Source organism: Mesocricetus auratus, unplaced genomic scaffold, assembly GCF_017639785.1.
Source record: "Mesocricetus auratus isolate SY011 unplaced genomic scaffold, BCM_Maur_2.0 Super-Scaffold_100011, whole genome shotgun sequence".
In the NCBI taxonomy this organism is placed as follows: Eukaryota; Metazoa; Chordata; class Mammalia; order Rodentia; family Cricetidae; genus Mesocricetus; species Mesocricetus auratus.
Genome location: NW_024429195.1, coordinates 27536823 through 27561195, shown reverse-complemented (window position 1 = coordinate 27561195; position 24373 = coordinate 27536823). Strand labels below are relative to the sequence as shown.

The 24373-nt window shown below is 43.2% G+C and overlaps 1 protein-coding gene across 3 annotated transcripts in view; it reads right to left on the bottom strand.

Moving 5' to 3' along the window:
* Window positions 1-704: 704 nt before the first annotated feature.
* Window positions 705-24373, bottom strand: part of Mccc1 (methylcrotonyl-CoA carboxylase subunit 1) — a 41011-nt gene continuing 17342 nt past the window's right edge. For 2 of the 3 annotated variants that reach the window (XM_040754497.1, XM_040754498.1), the window contains 11 exons: window positions 24076-24157; window positions 17629-17756; window positions 14052-14235; window positions 13230-13339; window positions 11791-12007; window positions 10190-10276; window positions 9305-9354; window positions 6465-6602; window positions 5098-5205; window positions 2422-2493; window positions 705-1686 (listed from right to left, as the gene is read on the bottom strand). In XM_040754497.1, coding sequence (XP_040610431.1) covers window positions 1576-1686; window positions 2422-2493; window positions 5098-5205; window positions 6465-6602; window positions 9305-9354; window positions 10190-10276; window positions 11791-12007; window positions 13230-13339; window positions 14052-14235; window positions 17629-17756; window positions 24076-24157 — 1287 coding nt within the window. In that variant the 3' untranslated portion in view covers window positions 705-1575. Of the gene's footprint in view, window positions 1687-2421; window positions 2494-5097; window positions 5206-6464; window positions 6619-9304; window positions 9355-10189; window positions 10277-11790; window positions 12008-13229; window positions 13340-14051; window positions 14236-17628; window positions 17757-24075; window positions 24158-24373 lie in introns of those variants that run through there. The other variant, XM_040754499.1, reaches the window with a different exon arrangement.

The following is a 24373-nucleotide window of genomic DNA, read 5'->3' as shown; positions in this document are numbered from 1 at the left end:
ACATGATTATGCCCACCTCTGATTAAGTTATTGACCAGGTAACCCTCACCCCCTGCCCTCCGTTACACTCTTTCCAGGTTCACCCCAGGCCTGCAGCAGCTGCTTGCAGGTGCCTCTCCTCCCCCGCTAATTCCATCCCTGGGGACTCTGCAGAAGCTTGCTGCACTTCAGCCTTCCTCCTTCCCCTGGACCCTTCTCGGCCCTTCTTTCTAGTCCAGCCCCTTTCCTTGTGTCAGCCATGTGTGGAGAGGCCTGAAGTTGACATCTGAGTTCCTCTTGTACTGTGCTCCCGCCTTATTGAGAGGTAGGGTCTCTCAACCAAACTCAGGGCTCACAGATATGACTAGTCTTACTAGCTGGCTCATACCAATTCCTGCTGAGGGTGGAATTGCAGGCAAGTTGGCATGCTTACCTAGCATTTTCATTTATGCTAGGAATCAAAATCCTAGTCCTCTTGCTTTTGTGTTAGTCATTCTACCATCCCCTCTGTCCTTTTCCCTTTTATACAAAATTACTTCTTTTTAATTTATCCAAATTAAAGACAAGCAATGCTCTAGTATGACACATTCTTTAAAGTGCACACTTGGCAAGAGCAGTAGTGCCATGTCCAGCACAGCTCCGGGGACAGCCCTGACTGGTGGCAAGGGAATGAAGACAAGACTGGGATTACATAGACCAGACTCTGATGGAGAAATCATAGCACCTTGGATGTGCAGAGTGTTTATTACACAGAATCAAACAAGCATGTGAGATTATGGCATACATGTAAACAAGGGGTGGGGTTTATGGTATACAGCTGGATGGAGGCCACAGATTAGCTAATCTTGGTAGGAGTGGTCTCTGCAGGAGAGCAGGTTGTAAACATCCCAGGGGTAGAAGGCTATGATGGACAATGTTTGCACACACCATCAATACCTGCACATGAAACAGTGGAAGGCCTTGTTCAAATTCCTCTTAGCCTCATCCCCAAAGGGGAATATCGGGCATGGGGGAGCCTTTGCCATTTTCCTTGGGTCTAAAGCTAAGGTCGTTGACATGGCTGTGCCCAGGTCAACAGCACACATTTAGTCAAGACTTCATTCACCTGGGGCTTCCCGGGCTCCCTGAAAGTACAATAAAGGCAGAAGAATCTAAAAGAAACTTTCCAAACACAAGGACTAGAAGCAAGTAGCACCCATGTCTTAAACTACTCAATTAAGTTACCCTTGCTTGAGTTCAGCCTTGTGACATGAATGTTACGGTATTGTCATCAGGGATAAGTGGAAAGCCATTCATTTATACGACATTTTCCTTTTAATTTCTCATTTCATCAAGCTGCCCTCTACCCTATTCCTCAAAGAGTGAACATATAAGATTTAAGGCAAACAGTTTCCAAAAAGAAAAAAAAAGAAAAATACAACTGAGTTTTATTTCTATGAAATCTTTGAGATAATTTGTATGTATTGAAGGATTTTAAGTACCATCACATCATTTGAATAAAGTTCCTCTTTCTGGGATCTCGAGATTCAGGAGGCACTTGGGGTATCAGGCAGGTAGGATGCTGTGCTGCTGGCTTTCTCTGATGGGCACAGTTCATTAGTCAGACTCCTCCTCGAACTCCACTAAAGGTGCATGTCTGTTGGCCTGGGCCCCTTCTCTGAAGAGCACCTTTTTAATCCTGCCATCCTTTGGAGCTTTTATGGTATGCTGTAGGGACATAAACAACAATGCAGTCATGCCAGCGAGGGTCAGGCACACACCAAGCTAATTAGAGGTAGACAAAAATGAAAAAAAAACCAACAGCTAATATCTTCTATGCCCTGTAGTTTCTCAGTTTGTTTATACACATCTCCATCCAGAGAAAACACTTACAGAAGAGTCAATGCTGAGCACTAACACCATCAAGGACATGGCTGGGAGGCTCTTGTCTAAGACCAATCTCAACAGGGTTTACATCACACTTCCATGTGGGGAGCTTACATGAAGTGCTAGGACTCAGGGTGCCATTGAGAGTACCCCAATAGCTGCACAGAGCCCTGGGATCAATCCCAGCATCACAACTGGGCCTTCCTGTTGGAGGTCCCAGTTAAACTTGTCCCTGGAAGCAGGTCTACAAAGCTTCCAAAGAGAATGCAGTATTTGCCTAGGGCCAGGAGTCCAGCACTTGTCACCCTTCTTCAGCTTTAGGAAGTAGCGACAGTGACTGCTCTGCTGGGATACTGCTGTTGATCATTTCAGGAAGTACAGAATGGCAGGTATGGCTTACAAGATAAACCTGTATCTACCAGAAGGCTGGTTGCTTTAGCTTCTTGCAGTGAATACTTAGCCAGGTTACGACTGTTAGTATTTAAGATGTTATTAACTCATCAAATAAAGCAAAGAACAACTAGGTGAGGTTGTTCCCAAGGCTTACTTGGCAACTGAACTTGGGATGTCACATACCTCCATCTTCATGGCGATCATAACCATCAAAGAGTCTCCGGTTTTTACTCTGTCTCCAGCTTTCACAAACACCTGGAGATCAAGGGATGCATTAAAACACAGGTCCTTCCTGCTCTCCAGAGTTGGTACATGAACAAACAGAACAGAAGCACATGCCTACATGTCTGCATTATCTGCCGTGGACTGATGTGCCACGTAACAAGTCTGCGGGTCCACCCAGCACTGCTAGAACTGTTGAGTGTGTATGTGTTTAGTCTCTTTAGGTTACGGAGCTAGCTTTGCCTAGTTCAGATGAATGGATTTTACATAATTTGATACAGTTTTGTCTTCCATGAATATACTCAGGACAGACCTGGATGTCTGCTACAGGTAAATGTAGATATCTAAATGACACAGGAAGGACTGAGATTGGTAAATATCTCATAAAGGGTGGGGATGAGGCATTTGACTAGTTTCCTAGTTTAGGAGTTGCTTTCGATGGCCTTTCAAAACCTGTTGAGTCTGTGTTACAAGTGTGTAAACAGTCCTCACATGAGAACTAAACAATTAGCCACATCAAAAGGACATCCCTCTCTCCAGTTCTACAAGACTGATGGGCTGGTATAGGTCAAGTGTCTCCTTAGTTAAGTTACCAGTCAGTCTGTAAAGGCATCCCTGGGAGAGTTAGCTCTCAGTCATAAGCAACAGGCATCTGTGGGTGCACCAAAGATCACCCAGTCCTTGGTGATGCTTCTTCAGGACAGCCTCACGAAGGCGCCACCATGTGCCTATCTTCAGATGTAAGATGGATATTCTCTGCAGACGTCCCTCTCTGTGGTAGGCTGGTGGGAACTGAGATTGACCAAGTTAAGTCTAGCAGCTCACACAGTGGAGAGCAGCAGGAAACTAAATAATTATCTTCCTCTCTCTCTCTCTCTCTTTTTTTTTGTTCCAAGGATATACACCTGAACTTTTTATTTTTTGCAGTGTTGGTGAATGAACTAAGACTTCACCCTATGTGAGGAAAGTTTCCTATTACAGCAGCAATGGAATTGGCATGACCTAATGTACTGGGGAGACCAGATATCTATTTATCCCCACAAGAATTTGATCATTTTGTGCTACCCTTTGAATGTCTGAATCCTGCTGAAATTCATGTTGAAATATTAAACCCAAGGTGATATTTGGAGTTAGGGGTCCTCAAGAATGATTAATTAGATACCAGGAATCTGTACCCTCACAGAGAAAGTCCAAGAGAGGCTGTGCCCTTCAACCATGTGGGGACACTGAGAGGAGATGATCGGTCTGCTGTGACATCAAGAAGCAGACTTCTCACCAGTCATATTATCTGAGATTTTCCCAACCTCCAGAACCACAAAGAACGAACTTATGTAGTTACAAGTCCTCAGCATATGAAAGTCCGTGCTAGCAGCCAAGTGGACTAAAAGAGTGAATGCCCCACACTATACCTTAGACTGTATGAGACCATCTGGCTTGCTGGCTGTGGAGGGTGTGCTTGTAATTTCTGCACTTGAAGGACGGGGCAAGACAAGTACTCTAAGTTTGGGGTCAGGCTGGCTACATAAGGAAAGCCTGTCTCGAAACCACAAAAACTAACAACTTCCTCTCCAACATGCACCCCACCCTGAGCAACATGGGCCCCCAGTACCAGCCTTCGAAACTCATTCTCACATGTAGGCAATTGTCATTATTTCACGGCAACATTGTATGTTGTTAAATTTCACATTAAAACTCTGAGTTTTTAGATAATGTTTGGTGAGCACTCCATTTTCACTCTTAATACTGAGTTGGGTGTGGCGGCACCTGAGAAGCTGAGGGAGGAGGCCCACTTTGGCCGAGGGTTTAAAGAGCAGCGTGGGAACATGACACTGTTAACAGAAAAAATGTACTTATTTGTATCTGCACTTCACTTCACCCTCCCCGCTCATTCTTTCTTTTCCTTGGCACTGGGGATTGAAGCCACGTGCCCGAGAAGGCTAAGCACATGCTCCGCCACTGAGCCATGCTCCTAGATCAGCGCTCGCTAGTTGTACTTTTTTCTTTGGTTGTCACAGCGTCTTGCTATGCTTGGTGCTCAGGCTGGCCTCAAATTCTGATGACCCTCATGCCTCAATCTGCCAAGTTGCTGAGATCCGTGGCTCAGGAACCTAGCAGGACACGTTGTACCATGAGGTAAACGCTTCCTTTCAAGTAGCAGTCTCAGGGCTGCAGAGATAGCTCAGTGATAGAACTCTGGCTGCTCTTCCAGAGGACCCAGGTTGCTTCCCAGCAGTCACAACAGTCTCTAACTCCAGTTCCATGGGCTCCAATACCATCTTCTGACATGCATGCAGGCAAAACACCCACACATAAATAAAGTTAAATAAACACAAACAATCCTCCCTTAGCAGTCTTGGGGTAGAGCTCAGGTGTGGCGCTCTCAACATGTATGAGGCTCTGGGTTTGAACTCTGACCCAATGCACGCACGCACGCAAACATACACACACACACACCCCAAAATAGGTAGTTACATACATTGACAATTGAACCACTATACTTCAGTCTTCTTATTTTCTTGAAGTGAGTGCTTTCCAATGAGCAAAAATTTGGGAGGGAAAGGATATACAAAGAAAGGATACTCAAAAGAGACATTTCTAGCCATGGCTGGCATCATTTTACAGATGTCCCCTGATTACCTTTTCAATGGTTCCAGTCATAGGAGCGATGGTACCTCCCTGGGTTCCTTCTGAGCTCACTGAAGACAAGTACTTGGGTACTGGAATGCCAATTTCAATGCTGCCTTCCTATACAAAAAGTGTACATAGAATTAAGATCTCATCTCTTTATTTCCATTAGTATACCCAAGGGATTGATAATTTTCAAGCTACTAGTAACCATTAGTGGCCATTAACCGGGTTCTAATGAAGCTTAGTGATCTTAACAGGCTACTAATCCTTGCTCAGTCTCTTCTCCCATGACACAGAGGTAATGGTAGAGATGCCTAGCCAGGGACTGAGACTTAAAAGACGGGACTGTAGGTGACATGATGGCTGCTTTCTGGAAGAGTTTTTAGCAGCATCTTTACTATGGAGAATGTAGTCTACAGTAAGAACTTCACACTTATATACACACTATGCCATTAATAGTCTCACTGCTATAAAGGAGGTATGCTTACTAGTCAAGGTTATAGACGGAAGAGCCAAAGCCTGGAAAGTTAACTGTACAAGTCACATAGCTGCTGAGTGGCAGGGCTTGACCCAGGACAGCTTTACCTTCCAGAGCTGTTGGTCCTTCTATGGTCTGCCTCTCAGCCTGGCACCATTACAGCGTTGTTGGCCACAGAGGGGAGCAGCTGGGAAAGCTGCATTGTCCTTGACTTTAGGCACAATTCAATCATGAATGCCCTTTCTCCATAAACACTGAGGTCTTGATATGGCCCCACCTCTCTGATGGACAGTCTTCTCTCCATTGCCCAGAAACTAAGGGCTTAATGGTCAGCAGGCTCTAAACCAAAGCCAAGCCAAGCTTGTCCTGGTTCTTTCCTGAGTGCCAAGTCATCACCACTAAACCCCATTCACTTCCCTATTGCCAGAAGCATCTAGTCCAAATTGCTTTCCCAGTGGTCGCCTCCTCTGCAACCCCAGGATTCCAAGTGTCAAGGGGATGAGTCTGGGTGAAGAATGGGAGAATGGCGCACTGAGAGCAGAGCCACTCACAAGAAGAGTGCAAGCTTCACTTCAAAGGAGAGACTGCCATGTCTAACAAGAGGAACCCACAGGAACGAAACAGAGAGAGCTGGAGAGGTGCGAATGTGACAGAGCAATATGGAGAGGGAAACTGGGGGAAACATGGTCTCAGTGATTGGAGGGAGCGGGCCTTTAGGTGAAATGCTTCTGGTTAATCAAGTCCATCCCAAACCCCAAAAGGGCTATCATCAAAGCCAGACATGGTAGTCTACACCCCTTCCCAGCACTCAGGAAACTATGGCAGGAGGATTGTCATGAGTTCTGGCCCAGCTTGGGCGGCAGATTGAAACTTCATCAAAAGGAGAGTGGGACATTACCATGGAAAACAGGTGGATGGTGTTGTCCAGGATGATGAACTTGGATTTACTGGCTACTCCGTCAACAGAAGATTTCAAGTAGGTGCAGCCTCCCTCACTGTAAAGATCACCAAGGACTCGGAAGGTCTTATTTTCAATCTGGGGGGAAAAAAGTCTTTAAAATAAATGACCGCGTAGAGTTAATAAAATCAAAATGTCTTCATCATTAGCAGTTTCAAAGGTATATTTTTCAAGGAACCATGCAGAACCCCCACTCTCAGATTCCTAACCAGAACAATTTAGAGACCAATAGCAATAAGATAATTAAATTATCCACACCACCATAATGCTACACATAAAAGCCCATCAAAAAATGGAAAGAAGAGCATAAAAATGTCAAATAAAAGTACACATCAAAGGGCTAGAGGGATGGCTCAACAGGGATGAGAGTGTGTTGCTCTTACAGGACCTGAGTTCAGTTCCCAGCACCCATGTCAAGCAGCTCACAATTGCCTGTAACTCCAGCTCCAGGGCACCTGATGCCCTCTGCTGTTCTCTTCATGTAATTTCACCCAGTTGCACATACCCCACCCTCTAAATACACATAATTCAGAATATAAGTAAATAAATAGAAACCAAACAAAACTATTCAATTCTCCTGCTATATTGCATGCTGGTACTCATTTTTGAGTTCTTAAGTTAAATGAAGTTTCCCTGTGCAAGGTCAGCAATGACACAAAATGAAGTTGGACCCACATAGAGGGCGCTTGCTTTATGTCATCAACATACAGGGCTGACTCCGTGGCTTTGGTTGTGATTTGAAAGGACAGATGAGGTGGGGACTGGTCACAGTTGTCTTGCTCTCAGAGGCTGTGTCAGAAGACAACTTACGTCTCAAGAGAGTTGGCAAAAGGATACATTTTCCTGTTTTAAAGAGTATTTGTTTTCTTTTAATATACACACAAGAGAAAATTTCCCTCACACATAGAAAATCCATTTAAATCTATGTTTTTCATTTCAATTCTCATTATATTAGTACAGAGTCTGTGTCATTCTTTGCAAATATGCTGTTTGGACTAAGGTGAAGTAGGTTACATGGCAGAATTTGTATTTGTTCTCATTTCCCTTAAGTTAAACATGACATTTACTCCAGCCTGTAAGCTACTAAAGCAGCTATCTGTCAGATCCCAGGTATAAATGTTTTGTCTAAAAATTCACAGAAGCACATTTATTCCCATGAGCCAACCAGGACAACTGTCAATTTACTAGTCATCAAGGGACAAGAAAGGGTCCCCAAACCAGAGGCACCAGTACGAAGGAAGCACCGTGCACATATCCAAAGTGGGTGGCTTCCGATGCTGATGTGAAGGGCAGAAGAAAAACTGCTGGGTCTCCAAGTGTTGGGAAATCTAACACATGGAACTAGTAAATCCTCAGAACTTGCAATCTTTCAGTTCGTATTACATGTGATTAGTCACTGAACTTGTATAATACCCCTTTAAGGAGCTAGGCGAGATGGGCCCGTGAATGGTGCCTGCTTCCAAGCCTGAAGGCCTAGGTGTCATGTTTGATCCCCAGGACTCACAGGAAACAGAGAACCCACCCCTGTGAATTGTCCTCTGACTTCCACCCAGGCTATAGACTCATGAGTCAGACCCCCATAATTGAATAATAACAAAAGAACCTTCTTAGCATTTCATTTTGCCAATAGACTTCTTTCAATTAAGGACTAGCCTAAGCTTTACCATGGAGCGACAATGACTTAGAGTCCTTGGGTTTCCCAAGAGCCATTTAGAGAAATTGCAAAATCAAACTGTTTTCATAATAGAACCAAGATGCTATCTGCCTTTTAAAACATTCTTCCCTCATGAGTATGGAGTAGAATTCTCCAGAAGCCATTGGACCTGTGAGAATGTCACACTTAATGATGGCTAATGTAATGGGTACTTGTGTGATATTAGATTTTATGTTTTTTCTCGTCTTCCCAAAACCCAACAGCAACAACAAAATAACTGGATTAAAATATAGATACCTGTGTTCCTAGCAGCATTTTTACAATAGCCATACCTGTGTAAGACTGGGCTCTTAAACATTTTATCATGGGTGGGGAGGTAGAGGAAGAAGGGAAGGAGGAAGAGGAGTAGGGAGAGGGGCAATTGGCAGTTAAAGGTTGCTGGATATAGGCAGTTTTCCTCTCCTGACTGCCTGCTTTCTGTCCCGGCAGTTATTTCCAAATTACCACTCAGAGACTTACTATTATTTATAAATATTCAGCTAATAGCTCAGGAGGGGACCAGTTGGGAAAAAGAACGTGTTGGGGGGTAGGGGAGGAAGAAGAGAAGGCGATAGAAGAGGTCTTCACAATGCATTATAGTTATGATGGAAATTGTCAAAAAACAGAGGAAAAAGATTGGAAAGTTTTTGTTTTATCTGTTGATGGGTGGTAGCAATGGTTACACAACAGTGTGAATGTATCTGTGCCACTAAATTGTACATCTGATTTTCTTAAGTTTTCTAATAGCTCTTTGCACATCTGATTTTAAGGTATATAAAGTCCCAATCTGAGCATTGCTGTTTTGGTGAAATGTGTGCCCATATCTGAGGGGCTTATTAGCTGTTTAATTCATGGCTATTCTTTTTGCTAAGTTTTTATGCTTAAGGAGACCATAGCCAAACTAAGTAAACAAGTTAGAAACAATACAGAGATGATTCCCTCAAACTTCTCTGAAATAAAAGCACGTGGCATTCTCATTACAGTTACAATGGTCAAAGGCTTAAGGGAAACCTGAGAAGGAAAAGCAACCCTACTAAGTATGAGAAAGACAGGATGTGGCTCTGAGACCAGAACCAACAAGGCTTACCTGCATGTCATACGACCCATCATGGTTATATGTCACAGCTATGACAACATCTTTAAGGAACAAGGGAAACATTGAAGAAAAAAAAGAGAGAACATTGTGTAAACAATGGAGATGATGAAATTCTCTCTTTCAAACTCTACCTACTCGGCTATGCCAAGAAAAGGCAACATCTTAACTCAGGAGATACAATGTTTCCCTTAGCAAGCCAGGTTCAGCATTCATACATGAGCAGAGACTCCCTAGAACCCCCTCGTTAAGTTGTTGTGAAGATAAACAGTCAGATGATGAGATATACACTAAATGATAGCTCTTTGGTGACCCATTCGACATGGATCTCAAGGGACAACGGGGAACCTTCTGACCCCAACAGTCTTGACCAGTGTTCTCATCTAAAAAACAATGTTCTTAGAGCAAAAAAACAAATTTGCAAAACAATAAAAAGTACAAAGATCCAAGGAGATAGGCCTCACCTCAGATCACACCTCACTAACACTTTGTCATATTTCTTTTTACTAGGCATGTCTTACAGCATATTTTCAGAATACTTAAAAGCACAAAAATGAGGAGAAAATGTACACCATTAACCATGACACCAAGCCAATCAACTCCAACTTAGCCATTTAAAAACTCACAGCTGGCAGGGCAGTGGTGGCGCATGCCTTTAATCCCAGCACTCGGGAGGCAGAGGCAGGCAGATCTCTGTGAGTTCGAGGCCAGGCTGGACCGACAGCCTCCAAAACAATACAGAGAATCCTTGTCTCATAAAACCAAAAAACAACAACAAAAAAACTCACAGCTGATTCAGCCTGCCTGGGCTGGAAGTTTGTTGGTTTAATGTGTGGCGTTTCTACACTCTGCAGTTCTCTTGTATGAAACATTACTCACCACTTTTACCTCTTCTCAAAGTCATGTTCCTGGTGTAAGAGATATTCAGTCTTCTCCCACTGCTGAATGAAAACGGAGAGAATTGATCTAGAAAAAATTTAAAATGCAACAACAAAATTACAAGTATCAAGCCCCTAAAAACGTGTACTTTACAAAAGTGAACAGAAAGCATGGGTCCTTGACTGGCAGCTCAGGTCTTACTATTTTAGATTCAAGCTAGATGCTATGACTTGAGAGGTCCCAGCTGCTGCGGAAGGATCTAAGCATCATCTGTACGTCGGCTCTGGTCCTCTGGTGGCACAGAGGTCCCCACCCTTCCCCAGTCTGTGCCATCCTCTGTCTTCCTTTCCCTGGGTGTCTGTGTCACTGGCCCAGCTCTGTGTGCTGAGGTGTGTATGTTCTGCTGGACACAGTCCAGAGGCGGTAACTAAACTGAAGTCATCTAGTGTGGAGCCTGTGATCCTTATAAACTTACAAATGAGCAAAGGATCAGGGTGAGAACAGAGGAAACAAATCTAAAGACAGAGTTGCATTCTTTAAGCTTTCAATATAATGATCTTGAAAACAATCTAAAATCAAAGATGCTAGCAACAGAATCCTATAGGAGGTCGGAACATATAAGATCCTGGGGCTAAAGAGATGGTTAGCAGCAGCTGCTGCTGCTCTTCCAGAGGGACCAGATTGGAATCCCAGATGGGTGGAGGTTTACAACCATCTCCAGTCCTAGGGTTTCTGCTGCCCTCTTCTGGCCTTGGTGGGCACTGCATGCATATGGAGCACAGTCACAGATGGAGGCAAAACTCCCATACACATAAATAAAAATAAACCCAAACCAAAAAATTTAATATAGTAATTCTAATAATAAAAGACTTAAAATTATGTTAAATCCAATGTTCAGCATTATCCTGAGTAAATATTGGGGGCAAGTTTGAGAGTGCAGATTTTGTGTTAGTTTGGGTGGGGGAGGGAAGAGAGAGAGACAGAGCCCTTCCGATGCAGAGCTGCATGAAGCTATCACACGCTATCTGATGAGGTAGCCAGTTGCCAGGCAGAAGCTGGGCAACCATCTAGAGCATGCTGGAGGAGGAAAGCATGTGTAGCAACCAGGACAGAATCTTTCACAGTGCATCTTCTGACACCCTGAAGGCCTGACCTCTCTATCCAGATAAAAATTTAATTACAGGACGGAAACAGAGAGGAAGAAGAAAGTCAACAAGGGAGCATGGCTAGCTCAAAGGAATCTGAATCTCCTGTGCTCTGTCTTTGGGCTCTGAGCGACCAAGGGCATTGCTGTGGGTACAACGAAGCGAACCACAGACGCACCAAGTCAACAGGGGTCAGCACAAGGGACAGAAAGAAAAGTGTCTGGCTGGACAGAGACCAACTTCTATGATGTTAGGTCGCTAGGTGAGCTACAATTACTGAGCTCAGTAGTGCTCACGTTTGCACTTGTGATACATGCATATTCCACACTGGAAAACATCTGCAGATAATGGGACCAGTCACCGGAAGCAGAAAAGGCAAGAAAGACACACACAAAGAGAAGATGGTTTCTTGCTGACTCAGGGGACAATGCGAGGGAAGAAAAGTGGGCTCTGTACCTTGTGTGTGAAGTTTGAAAGCACTGGTCATATCTTTCTCTTTGAGGATGAGCCCCAGAGCTGCCTGGCACACAGCCTCCTTGGCTATGACGCTGTGAGTGGGCAGCAGTTCCTCGTGGTGCTGAGGAATGAAGTCAGTGTGCACATTCCCAGCCTCGAACTCTGGGTGGCCAGACAGCCGGAGCAGGAAGTCCACATTGGTGCGCAAGCCAACAATCTAAGAAGAGAAGCAAACCCGGGGTCCTGCTGAGTATGGAAAACAACATATTCAGAAAAGCATCCGCTCTACCACCTACTAAGGTGTCCTATGGAGAAGGGTCACACAGTCACCAGACTTATCACTGCAAATCTAGACTTACGCTTCAAAATCCAGCTTGACAAGAGAAACAGGAAATAGGATGTGGTAGAGCAGGTGGGCTTACTTGGCTCAGGTTAAACATTTAATTGGCTCAGGTTAGGAAAGCAATGAATGTTAAAAAACAGACATGAAATTTATTTTCAAGAGACCGAAGATTGTTATTTAGAACATTCCACACACTAGGATGACTGCAAATGCAGGCAGGATTGTGATAATGGAGAGGTAACGAGAATAAACAGCCTGAAAGGAACTTCCTTCCAACACTAAAATCCAAAGTTTGTACGAGGATATAAAAATTTAAAAAAAGGAGTAACGTCACTCTAATTCACCTCCCCTTGAAAAAAATAATCAATGGATTAAAGGTATTTCATTCCCTGAGCGGTTTTGGGTGCCAGCATCTGACACAGGCTCTGAGGACAGTGAGAGACAAAACAGAAGCAGCCCAGCCTTCCAAAGGCTGTGACAGACACTGAGGCTGGCCAAGGTGACAGAGAACATCCAAGTGTCCTGCTCTACATGGAACAACTGGAGATGGAGTCTGAGGGAGTGAGCAGGACTGAGGACAGTCAGCAGACAGCACAAGGTACAGACACTCTACTGGGAAGGCAAGAGCACTTCTTGCTGAGGTACTGAAGGGACAGCAAGTATAACCAGTGTTGAGAGCTACAGAAATGGATTAATAACACACAACAATTTTAAAACCGTAAGATGAAGTGAAATTAAGGCAGTTGGGACTTTTGCACCAAGAAAAAGTCAAATGGATGAAAATGAAGATTACATTTTTTGTTTTGAAGAAAATGGACTACACCCACTCCTATAGTTGGCCTTACTTATAGATGACTACGATTTTACTAGAATGCAGTACTGACATTAACAGTTTTATTTCTACAATCCTTTTCTTCCCAACTGAAACAAGGATGCCCTCAAAGTCTATCCTCGCCCTTGGGGACTTGCCCTGTGAAGAACCGTTTTGTGCCTGGTATAACGGAATTCAGGAATGAGGTGATAACACAAGCCCCTGAGGAAGACACAGGGTGACCCTGCTGACAAATGGCATCAGCACTGGCCTCAGCTCACTCACATTGTACTGATGAAGGCTGTACCTCAGTTTCGACAGGGCTGATGGGCGATCTGCGGCCCATACAACGAGCTTTGCGATCATGGGGTCATAATGCATTGAGACTTCATCTCCTGGAATTGAGAAACAGGTAATCTATCAATGTCACAACTCTGAGGAGTGAAGCAGAGCAGAGAAAGACATTCTTCCTGTCATTTCACCCTCATCTTCGCCAACTCTTGCATGCAGGTACCCTTAGCACAATTTTATTTTCCAGGAAACCAAGGCTCAGATGGATCCAAAAACTTTTCCAGAATCTAACAAGGATTAGCCACTGAAAGTACTAGACTTTATCATGTGATTGAGAGACACATGGGGTGGCTTTCTTCAGCCTATCTTCTTTTCCTTTCTATTTTGGAGGTCAAGGCAAAGCCCTACCCTCTCACATTAAACTTATTTCTACTCTTAGCTTCCAAGCCTTCAATCTCCTGGGCCCATAAGGTAAGAGGGAAACCACTCCTGTATGTGGTCCTGGGGCCTCCATATGCCCACCTTGACACACATATACCAACCCACCAAACCCTAAAAAGCAATTCATTAAATAAAACGTAACACACACACACACACACACACACACACACACACACACACACACACGATGACAATGCAGTTAAATCTGGGTATGGTGGTGAGATCCATAGTTCTAGGTCATTGGCAGGTGAAGGCAAGACACTCACTTGAACCCAGGAGTTTGAGTTCAGTCTGAGCAACACAGTATGGCCTCATCTTAGAGAAGACAGACTGAGAGTTAATTACAGCGAGAGTTCTGGTCTCATTTAATGTTACCTTGCCGTACTCCAGTTTCAATCCTTGTGGACACGTCTTCCTGAGGGGTAGAGAGGTGAACCAATGGTCCAGCCCCTGGCATGAAGTTATTGTCAGGGTCCTCTGCATATATTCTCGCCTCAAAGGCGTGGCCCTGCAGAGGGATTTCTTCCTGGCTCAAGGGAATCTTCTCTCCTGCTGCAATCTGGTAACAAGAGAGTGCTTCTCATGAAAATGCACATTAGAGTTCCTAACAGACTCAAGTCCTGCTACCCTGTCCAAATGGACATCTGGGCCCCATAAAGCAGTCACATGAAAATGGTGCTGTCCAGCCCCTTGAGTGGTACATCAAGAAACAGAGTCAGCTTGGGGATAATCTGCTAATTACCATGGGCTCTAGAGTTTTAAGGTGGAGAAGGCCTAATTTCTAAGTATAAAAAAAAAATCAGTGTTTAATACCACAAAAACCTAACTTTCTTATCAGTAAGATGCTGTTTACATTTACAATATAATACTCAGTTCCCCAACCATCTCTATATTTTCACTTGATATCTGGAATTACATTCACACCAATGAAGAAAGCTGTGAACGGCCTGTTTACACTACTGTCACCAGCAAGCGAGTGACAGAGTAAGACAAAAAGAAGAACAAGATGTTCGTGTAACCTAGATCACAGGCTGCAGAGCTATGTCATTGTTACCACCATACTTATCATTTTGGCTCTTTTTTTTTTTTTTTTTTTGGTTTTTATGAGACAGGGTTTCTCTGTATTGTTTTGGAGGCTGTCGGTCCAGCCAGGCCTCAATCTCACAGAGATCCGCCTGCCTCTCATTTTGGCTCTTATATACCAACTTAATAAGCTTTACTCTTCAATTAGTATGAATTAGAAAAAGCTAATAGTGAAGTGGTTCTCACCTTCCTAACCCTGTGACCCTTTAACACAGTTCCTTATGTTGTGGTGACCCCAACCATAGAATTCTTTTCATTGCTTCTTCACAACTGTAGTTTGCTACTGTTACGAATCATAATGTAAATGTTTTTGGAGATGGAGAATTGCCAAAGGGGTCAGTCACAACCCACAGGTAGAAAACTGCTGTAATAGGTGATATGTGGACATTCCTCTCTTCAAGTTTTTCCCCAAGAAAAACTCACAAAAGCACTATAGACACAGGAGAAAAGACTAACTTAGTATGGCTCTGAACCACAAAGGTAAGCACACAACAGGGATGGCATCCTTCTGACCAGTACAGAACCAAAGCAGAAATAGCGAAATTAAACATGCTTATGGTGTTTCAAACCACAGTCTCTGTCCCCATACCTCCTGGGTTGCGTTGTCGCTACACTCCCCCTACCCAGGGATATTTTTCAAGTGTTTATAGTAAGCACCATAGAAATCTTTATCCTTTCAAAAGGAAACTCTTCTTGATACACGAGTAGAGTTCTAACTGTCTTCACATGCAAAAGAAGAAAGTGTTGGTCATGTACCCCATGTTCCAGAATATAATCACATTTCTTATTATACAGACCATATTCAAACTGGCTTATCTTTACTGGTCACTTTTTGTTTTTTGTTTTTTTCTGACACTGGCTTCCCATCTGAGTACAAGAGAGACTGGTCCTAACTACACCTTCAGGTTAGGAACTCTGTGACACTTTCACTCTCAAATAGACACTCAGCATCTGAAAGCCTTGAAGATTCCCCTAGGATTCCGGGCCTTACTGGTCATCTGAACTCAGCTGTTTGAACCACTGAACCCTCTTTTTTTATGGTAGAGGGAAAGATTTTATTGTAGATATGAGGGAGAGTTCAGCCAGAGGCATCTGGAAGAGTCCAGAGCAGAGAGAGAAAGGAGTAGACTAAGCATGGTTAGCAGAGCTGGCCATGAGAAAGGGGGGAGGAGCAAGAGAAAGGAAAGAGAGAGGAAGACAAAAAGGAGAGTCAAGAGCCTGAACCCTCTTTTTAAGAAGTCTTTGATTCTAGAGGCAGGCCTGGAGCTCACATTCTTGACGAATCATCAACTGTCCAGGTTGCACAGGCATGACTCCATGTCAGCCCCAGTTCCTTCATTTCTGGAATGTGGCCTTGGATGAGGAAAGCTCACTTCCTTTTCTGAAGCTCCTGCAATTTCCTGAGATCCAGAAACAAAACATCCCTGCTTTTCCTTCTCATTTCTAAATGCTTAGGAACACAATTCCTCCATGATTTTAAAGTCCTATTAGGTGTACAACATTCTGACAATGCAACATGATAATGTCATCTACAAAGCTTATGCTTGAGAACCTTGCAATGAAGTTATAATCAAAACAACAACAGCACCAACAACCCTTCATAATTTTTTGTTGGGTCACATTCATAAGTGTCTTCAGCTGCAGGCAGCTCATGGGATCACATGGTTACTAATTGGTGGTGGGGGCGGGGAGGAATTCATTTTCTTGAAATCTAGAAACAAATACTCTGGTAAGTTTTTTCTGACACTATTAATGTTTAGTAGCTCACTGTGCCTGGTTTTCTCCAGTTTTCAATGCTACAGATAGATCCCTAAGAATATTTTGGTTCAATTTGATCCAGCAATCAATCACCAAAGAAACATGACAATACTGCCCACAAGTTTTGGAAAGACAGACTTATCCATTATGTCATGAGTTCGTCATCAAAGTATGGGAAAAATAACCTGGACTCTGTACATAAAATGAACGAAGAATCCTATGGAAATCAAGAATATTCATACTAAATACTTTCATATTATTATTACAGTTTCAGATCTATTTGTGTGTGTGTGTGTGTGTGTGTGTGTGTGTGTAGCAGACACATCAACAGTGTCAAAAACTACAACATCTTCTGAACACTGGATGTGAATGGCTACCACAGATGAACTTACTCATGGGTTGACAGCAGTCTGCAAGTGTACTTTCCATGGATCACTCTATTGACAGAAGACCATGCCCTTAGCTCTTCATTCCCAACTCCTTAGGTTATTTCATCTTGGCTAGCATGTCTCACCTCTAAAATCTAACAGTGGCATGGTCCGGAATGGTGTGGCCTTAGGTAAATCACAAGGTTTGGCCATGTGATCAGGACAAGAAACAGTGATACAGCTCACCTGCCTGCAGCCCAGGACCTATGGGGAGATGAAGGTAATTGACAAATTGGGAATCTACATTCCTAAAGTGTCAATAATGTTGCAGTACCAGATGCAGGTTTTTTTGTTTGTTTATTTGTTTTTTCATGACAGAGTGTCTCTGTATAGTCCTGGTTATCCTGGAACTTACTCTGTAGACCAGGCTGACCTTGAAATCAGACATCTGCCTATCTCGACCTCCCAAGTGCTGAGATTAAGACATGTGCCACCACTGCCTAGCCATTTTTTTCTTTTTGTTTTTTTGATCTTCCATTTTCCTGTCCTCATCCCAACCCCAAAAGTAAGTCATACCCAAAGTAGAATAAAAGGAGTCTACAACATAATGTATTCTCAACACTGATCTGATTTCTGGTAGGGCTGGGAACTGAACCCCAGCATCACTTGTGCTAGGCAAGCACTCTACCACTAAGCTATATCCATAGCCCACGACTGGTCTTTAGAAGGAAAAACACTCTCACCCTGAACTGCCATTCCACCAAGTCAGTTCCAGTGATCATCTCAGTGACAGGATGCTCCACCTGTAGTCGTGTATTCATCTCCATGAAATAAAAATTGTGCTTGGAGTCCATAATGAATTCCACAGTTCCTAAGAGGTAAAACACAGTCGTCACACTTGAGTGCTATATAATCAGCAGCAAATCAGATTTCCTATGGTGGGAGCTGGAGACAGCTCAGCAGCTGAACATGGTACCTCCTCCACAGATTCGGTTCCCAGCACCCACATGACTAACAGACATCTGATGTTCTTCTGGCCTCCACAGGAATGGCACACAGGCAAAGCACCCATGCACACATAAAAATAAAAATTTGTTTAAAAAGTTTTTCTATGATACAGCACATTGAGTTTTACTGCTGCATATGTCATTTATGGTATATGATTTGATTTCATGAAGAAAAGGTCCTATTTTGCACAGCAAATGAATCTCAATTTAAAATAGAGAACTGTATGAAATGTAGCAATGAAACATCTTTGGAATTCTGAGAAAATGCAGAGCCCATATTATGCAGTCTTATCTTCTATGGAAAATGAGAACGTGTTTGAACTGTGAGTTACTGTCCCAGCTTACCTACCCCAGAACTCATACCATGAGGTCCCACTTCACCTGAACTCTGGACAAAGAGTAATAATTCCCCCTGATCCCTGTGGTTCCCTCTTAAAGTCCTTGTGAGGATGGGATGTAGCTGCATGGTAGATCTTTTATCTCAGATACATTGGGCCCTAAGTATTGTTCCCCACTCCCAATAAGAAATGTCTGTGGTGATATATTGTTTATGATTTATTAAGCCACTGGAGATCAAAATAGCAAATCAGCCACACTAGCTAGCTATAGAAGCTAGGAGGTGGTGGTGCACACCTTTAGTCCCAGGACTCAGGGTTAAGAGGAGATGGATCTCTGTGAGTTCAGGGCCACCCTGACTACATGAAATTGATTCAGTCTGAAAACAAACAGCTCACACAAAGGTGATCTTAGCACTTGGGATCACATGCCTTTAATCCCAGCACTATGGAGGTAGAGACAGGAGTGATATGGCTGGGCAGAGAAAGGAGTATAAGGAGGAGGAAACAAGATCTGAGAGCCTTTTACCTCTGAGGATTTGTAGAGACAGGATTGCCATTTCAGCTGGGCAGAAGTAAGATCTACTGGCTTGGCTGCTTCGCTTCTATGATCTTCAGCTAGAAGCTTGAACCCTAATATCTCTCTCTTGGCCTTTTATTTTTCGTGTTACAAAAGTCCTTGTTAGAGACACACTGAAAGATTTTTTAGCTGTTAGTATCTAAGCTGCATGCCAAAGTCTATTGGTAGTCTAGTAAGATCTGCAATACTTCCCCTATTATATTTTTTAGTAGTACTGGAAATGGCAAACATTGTTCAGTTTTATGAGATTTAACCTTATACAATACTCTATTTTAAGTATAGGTGAGATGATTTTTGTCAAATGAATACAATCATATACCAGCCTTGTAAGAAATGTGTGTCCATATAAAGGAATACCATCAGAAAATAAATAGGCTAAAGTAGGCTGAACTCCTAACTAACTGGCTTTTCTTGCTTGCTAGTTGATTTAACAAACAGTTTAAAATAACAGAAATAGTGAACATGATTATGTATATCTCCATATATGTGCTTATATAGAAACAAAGACCATGGCAGCAATAACAGAAGGGACAAGAAGGAGATATTAGAGATATTTAATTGTTACTGTAAGTACCCCATGCTTATGACATGAAATGATAACACTTTTTAAAAGGTTTAAAACTTTATTTAAAGTGTATCTATCGCTGTGTGTGTCTATGACTCACACATGGCACACATGTGGAGGTCAGAGGAGGACTTCTGGGAGTTGGTTCTCTCCTTCCACTATGGATTCTGGGGACTGAGCTCAGATGGTCAGCCCTAGATGAGAAGCGCATCTCACTATCCCAAGACTGTCACTTGATAGTGGGCTAGGTTATTTGAATGCGTATTACTATGAGTCTTAGGGCTACCAAGTGATGTTAAGGGAAAAAAATGGTAATCGTATAAAATGCTCAATTAAAACCATGGAAGTAACAGAACTAAACAGGAAAAAACAATGAGTGGAAGAAAATGAGTAAAAGACAAAATTAAGAACGAAGAACAAAGGGATTAAATGGAAAACAATGACCAGCATGGTAGACATTATTTGAACTGTAGCAGCAATCATTTTAAACATCAATAGTTCCATACTGAATAAAAGAAAGTCTATAAAAGATAAAAAAGGGCCCAATTTTATACTGTCTACAAGAAACTCCTTTTTACTGTGAAGATTTAACTGATTTAAAGGAAAAGTGTAAAAGAAAGAAACTTCATACAAACAATAAAGAAAGAAGGATTGACTATTTCAGACAGATCACACACACTCCAGAGCAAAGAATGTTACCATGGATGAATAATAATATAAAGATGAGCTGGACAGTGATGGTGCACATCTTTAATCCCAGCACTCCGGAGGAAGAGGCAGGTAGATCTCTGTGAGTTTGAGGCCAGCCTCGCTCACAGAGTGAGTTCCAGGACAGTCAGGACTGTTACAAAATGTCTCAAAAAATATGACAATTCTGCAAAAATATGTAGCAAAACACAAGTGGCAAAAACTGAGAACAAGGAGAAATAGATGAATTTTCCACAGTAGCTGAAAAATGATAATATTCTAATAATATTAGTAAGGATATACTTAACCCAATTGCAGCATCAATCAACTAGATATTATTGTTATCTATGGACTACAACAGTAGAATACATTCTCAAGCTTGCAATGATTAGTCACCTAGAATAGCCATGTTCTGAGCTACAGACAACTCCTTAACAATTCTCAAGAAACAGAGATGAGATTAGAAGCACATAATCACCCACTTTTCAAGGAACAGAATCAAAACAACCAGGGAGCAGTTTTCTTGGAGATGTGACTCTGGGAAGGTGTTGAGGTTTAGTTGTGAGCAGTTGACCAAACCCAGAAGCCTCGGAGAGTGAAGGCTAAGGAAAGATACTTGAGGCAAACACGCATGCCACAGTGCATCTGAGGCTACGGCAAAGGCAAAAATGACGGACAGACCAAAAAAATGCAGTGAGCATGCCCAGCACTGGGAGGAAAGCGCAGTTAGCATGCCCAGCACTGGGAGGAAAGCGCAGTTAGCATGCCCAGGCACTGGGAGAAAAGTGCAGTGAGCATGCCCAGCACTGGGAGGACAGGCAGCTGATGTACACCTGAGACCTAGAACAGCCTGAGACAGGAAAATTCTGCAGCCCAGTGTCTCTAGGGTGGCCTTGAGAATACCTTGTCTGAGCTTACTGACTTGCAGGTCAAAGGTCCTAACATTTTTCCATATCAAGAAACCCACAGCAAAGGTTATGCACACATGCGGGGCATGAGCCTTCAGGGCTAGTTTGAGAACAGGGAGAGATCTGAAGTGACACTGCTGACAGCTCTGTGCTGGGGAAAGCTGGTCTGATAGTGAGGAGCAAAGGTTGGGAAAGAGGGCACATGGCTGCAGGATGAAAATGGGAGCCAGTTCTGGGATATCAGAGAGAGGTTAGAGCTCTAGTGAGATTTAGCACAGCCCTCACTCTCCATCAAGAATAGATCTGGGGAGTGCCAGCCTACAATCCTATGGCCAGAGAGTCTGGGAAACAGAAACTTCATTTACTGGCTGGTTAAGTACTGAGCTGAACTCAAGAAAGCCAGTATCAGAGAGGGAGGACTGATGATCAAAGGGATTAAGACTGGGCTGGTTGAACCCCCAGAAACAGCTGACCAGACAAAGGTTAACTCTTGAATCCCAGGCATCAGCCTGGGAATCCAGCATGGGACTGATCAAGACCCCCTGAATCTGGGTGTCAGTGAGGAGGCCTAGGTAATCTATTGAGCCTTGGACAGCAGATCAGTACCCATCCCAAGTATACACACGGTCTCTGGACTCCCATAGAACAATGTGAGGTGCACTCTCACCCTGAACTCTTGGGGAAGGGTCTAGGCCCTGCCCTATATGAAATGACAGACTATGGACACCCCCATGGAGGGCCTCACCCTCCCTGGGGGAATGAGGGGATAACGGGGGAGGGGATGGGGGGAGGGCACGGGAGGAGGGGAGGGAAAGGGAGAGGGACCTCGTACTGACTTGTGAAGCAACCTTGTTTCTTATCTAAATTTAAAATGGAAAATAAAAAAATATTAATTAAAAAAAAAAAAAGAATGAGTGACAGACCCAATACCATCATAGCACGCTCTCCCCGACTCCATCTGTCCTAAGTACCTTTCTGTTGCTGTGAGGCTTTTCTGGGTTTATGTCCCAGAGGGTGACAGGTGGCAAGTATGATGCTGGAGCAGGAAACTGAAGGGTCACATCCAGAAGCACAAGTGTGAAACAGAGTGTGCCCTTGGAATGGCACAGGCTTTGAAACTTGACAGCCTGCCCTAGTGACATACTTCCTCCAGCAAGGCCACATTTTCTAGCCAAACAGTTCCACCAACTGGAGACCAAGTGGCCAAACATCTGAGCCTGGGGGACATTCTCACTCAAACATCTGAGCCTGGGGGACACTCTCACTGAAACATCTGAGCCTGGGGGACACTCTCACTCAAACATCTGAGCCTGGGGGACACTCTCACTCAAACATCTGAGCCTGGGGGACATTCTCACTCAAACCACACCATCAAAGAAGGTGCCAGAGGAGTCAGGCCTGCCTCAAGATGTATAGAAGATAAAAGCAGCGGGGACAACACGGAGTGATTAATAGCTGGATCTCCTCACAAGCCACACACTTTGACTGGCAGGTGAGCGAAACTCAAGAAAAGAACGAGTAACGAAGGGGCTGTGCTCTCTCCAGAGGTCACTAAAGATTTGCTCAGCAAAGGCTGAAAATGTTTACTTCTGATTTCCCAACTGACCGCCTTGCTTTTTTACATAATCCAAGATGGCGTGCTTCGGGGTGGTGCCACCCAGGGGGCTGGGCCCTCCTGTGTCAATCATTAATCAAGAAAATGTCCCATAGACATGCCCTTAGGACATCTGATCGAGGCAATTCCTCTGCTGGGGTTCCCTTTTTCCAGGTGACTTGAGTTTGCGACATAACAAAAACTGACCAGCATAACTGACAACACAAAATAAATGCTGCAGGAGATTTGGAGCGGGAACTGTTCGTTGTTAATGGGAATGCAAACATGGTACATTTTGGAAGACAGTTTGACAGTTTCTTTCAGGATAAACATTCGTACCACATGATCTAACAATTACAATTCTTTGAGTTTATATATACGAAATGAAAAGTTTTATCCACACCAGATTCTGTATATGAATGTTTATAGTAACTTTATCTGTAATTGCCAAATGTTGGAAGCAACCAAGCTTATCAATGGATAAATTATACAGACATGGAGTATTATTAGAACAATAAGAAATGAATAACAAACTGTGAGATGACATGGAGGAAAGTTAAATATACACTATTAAAAGGAAAAGGCCATGTGAAAAGGCTTCGCACTGTATGATTTCAACTATATAAATTCTTACATAGGTAAGCCACGAAGGCAGGAAAAAGATTGATGGCTGCCAGTATTTAAGGCTGAGACATAAACAGAGAGTATGTTTATGTCGGTGAAACTATTCTGTATCATACTATTAAAGCAAGAGTAGGTACAAATCATTACACATTTGTCAAAACTCATAGGATGTATAATACTTAGGGTAAGTCCTAAACTAGCTGTTCTCAACCTATGGGTCATGACCCCTTTGGGGTAGGAATACCCTTTCACAGGGGTCACATATCAGATATCTTGTACATCAGTTATTTGCATTATGATTAATAGCAGTAATAAAATTACAGTTATGAAGTAGCAACAAAATAATTTTATGGTTGGGGGTCAGCACAGCATGAGGAACTGTATTAAAGGGTCACTGCATTGGGAAGGTTGAGAACCACAGCTCTAAACTATGGACCAGAGTGAATAACATAGACTAGGATAGGACGTGAGCCATGCAGGTTCACACGACAAGATAAGACTCTGGTCCAGGGATGCTAACTACAGCTTTCTCTTCAGTTTTGCTGTGATCTGAAAACTGCTCTGAAAGACTTTGGGATGTGTCTCCATGGTTAAGCTATTTCCTGGCATATGTGAGGTCCTGACTTCAATTCTTAGCTCTGCAAACAAACAAAAACAAAAACTATGCTCTAAAAATAAAGTTTAATAATCTTAAAAGAGAAAAACAATTTTGAAATAGAATAGGAATACCAAACTTCCTATATGATTAGACTAAGTACTGATTAGGAGATGCTTGTTCCTTAAGAGTGTATTTTTTACTGTAGCTACAGTAAAAATATCTAGAGAGCCTGATGTGTGTCTCTTTTACCTCATGAAACACATACAATTTTTGCAAGAGAGTTTTGACATACCTGCTCCCACATACTTGACAGCCTGAGCAGCCCGGACCGCAGCCTCCCCCAGCCTTCTTCTCACATCAGGGTTAATACCAGGCTACGGGAAGATAGTAAAAATAACTTTCATCACTGCGTGGTCTCTATACACTTCCACCAGAATGCAAAGACAATTAAAATGTACATTAGAAGCCGGGCGGTGGTGGCGCACGCCTTTAATCCCAGCACTCAGGAAGCAGAGGCAGGCGGATCTCTGTGAGTTCGAGGCCGGGCTGGACCGACAGCCTCCAAAACAATACAGAGAAATCCTGTCTCG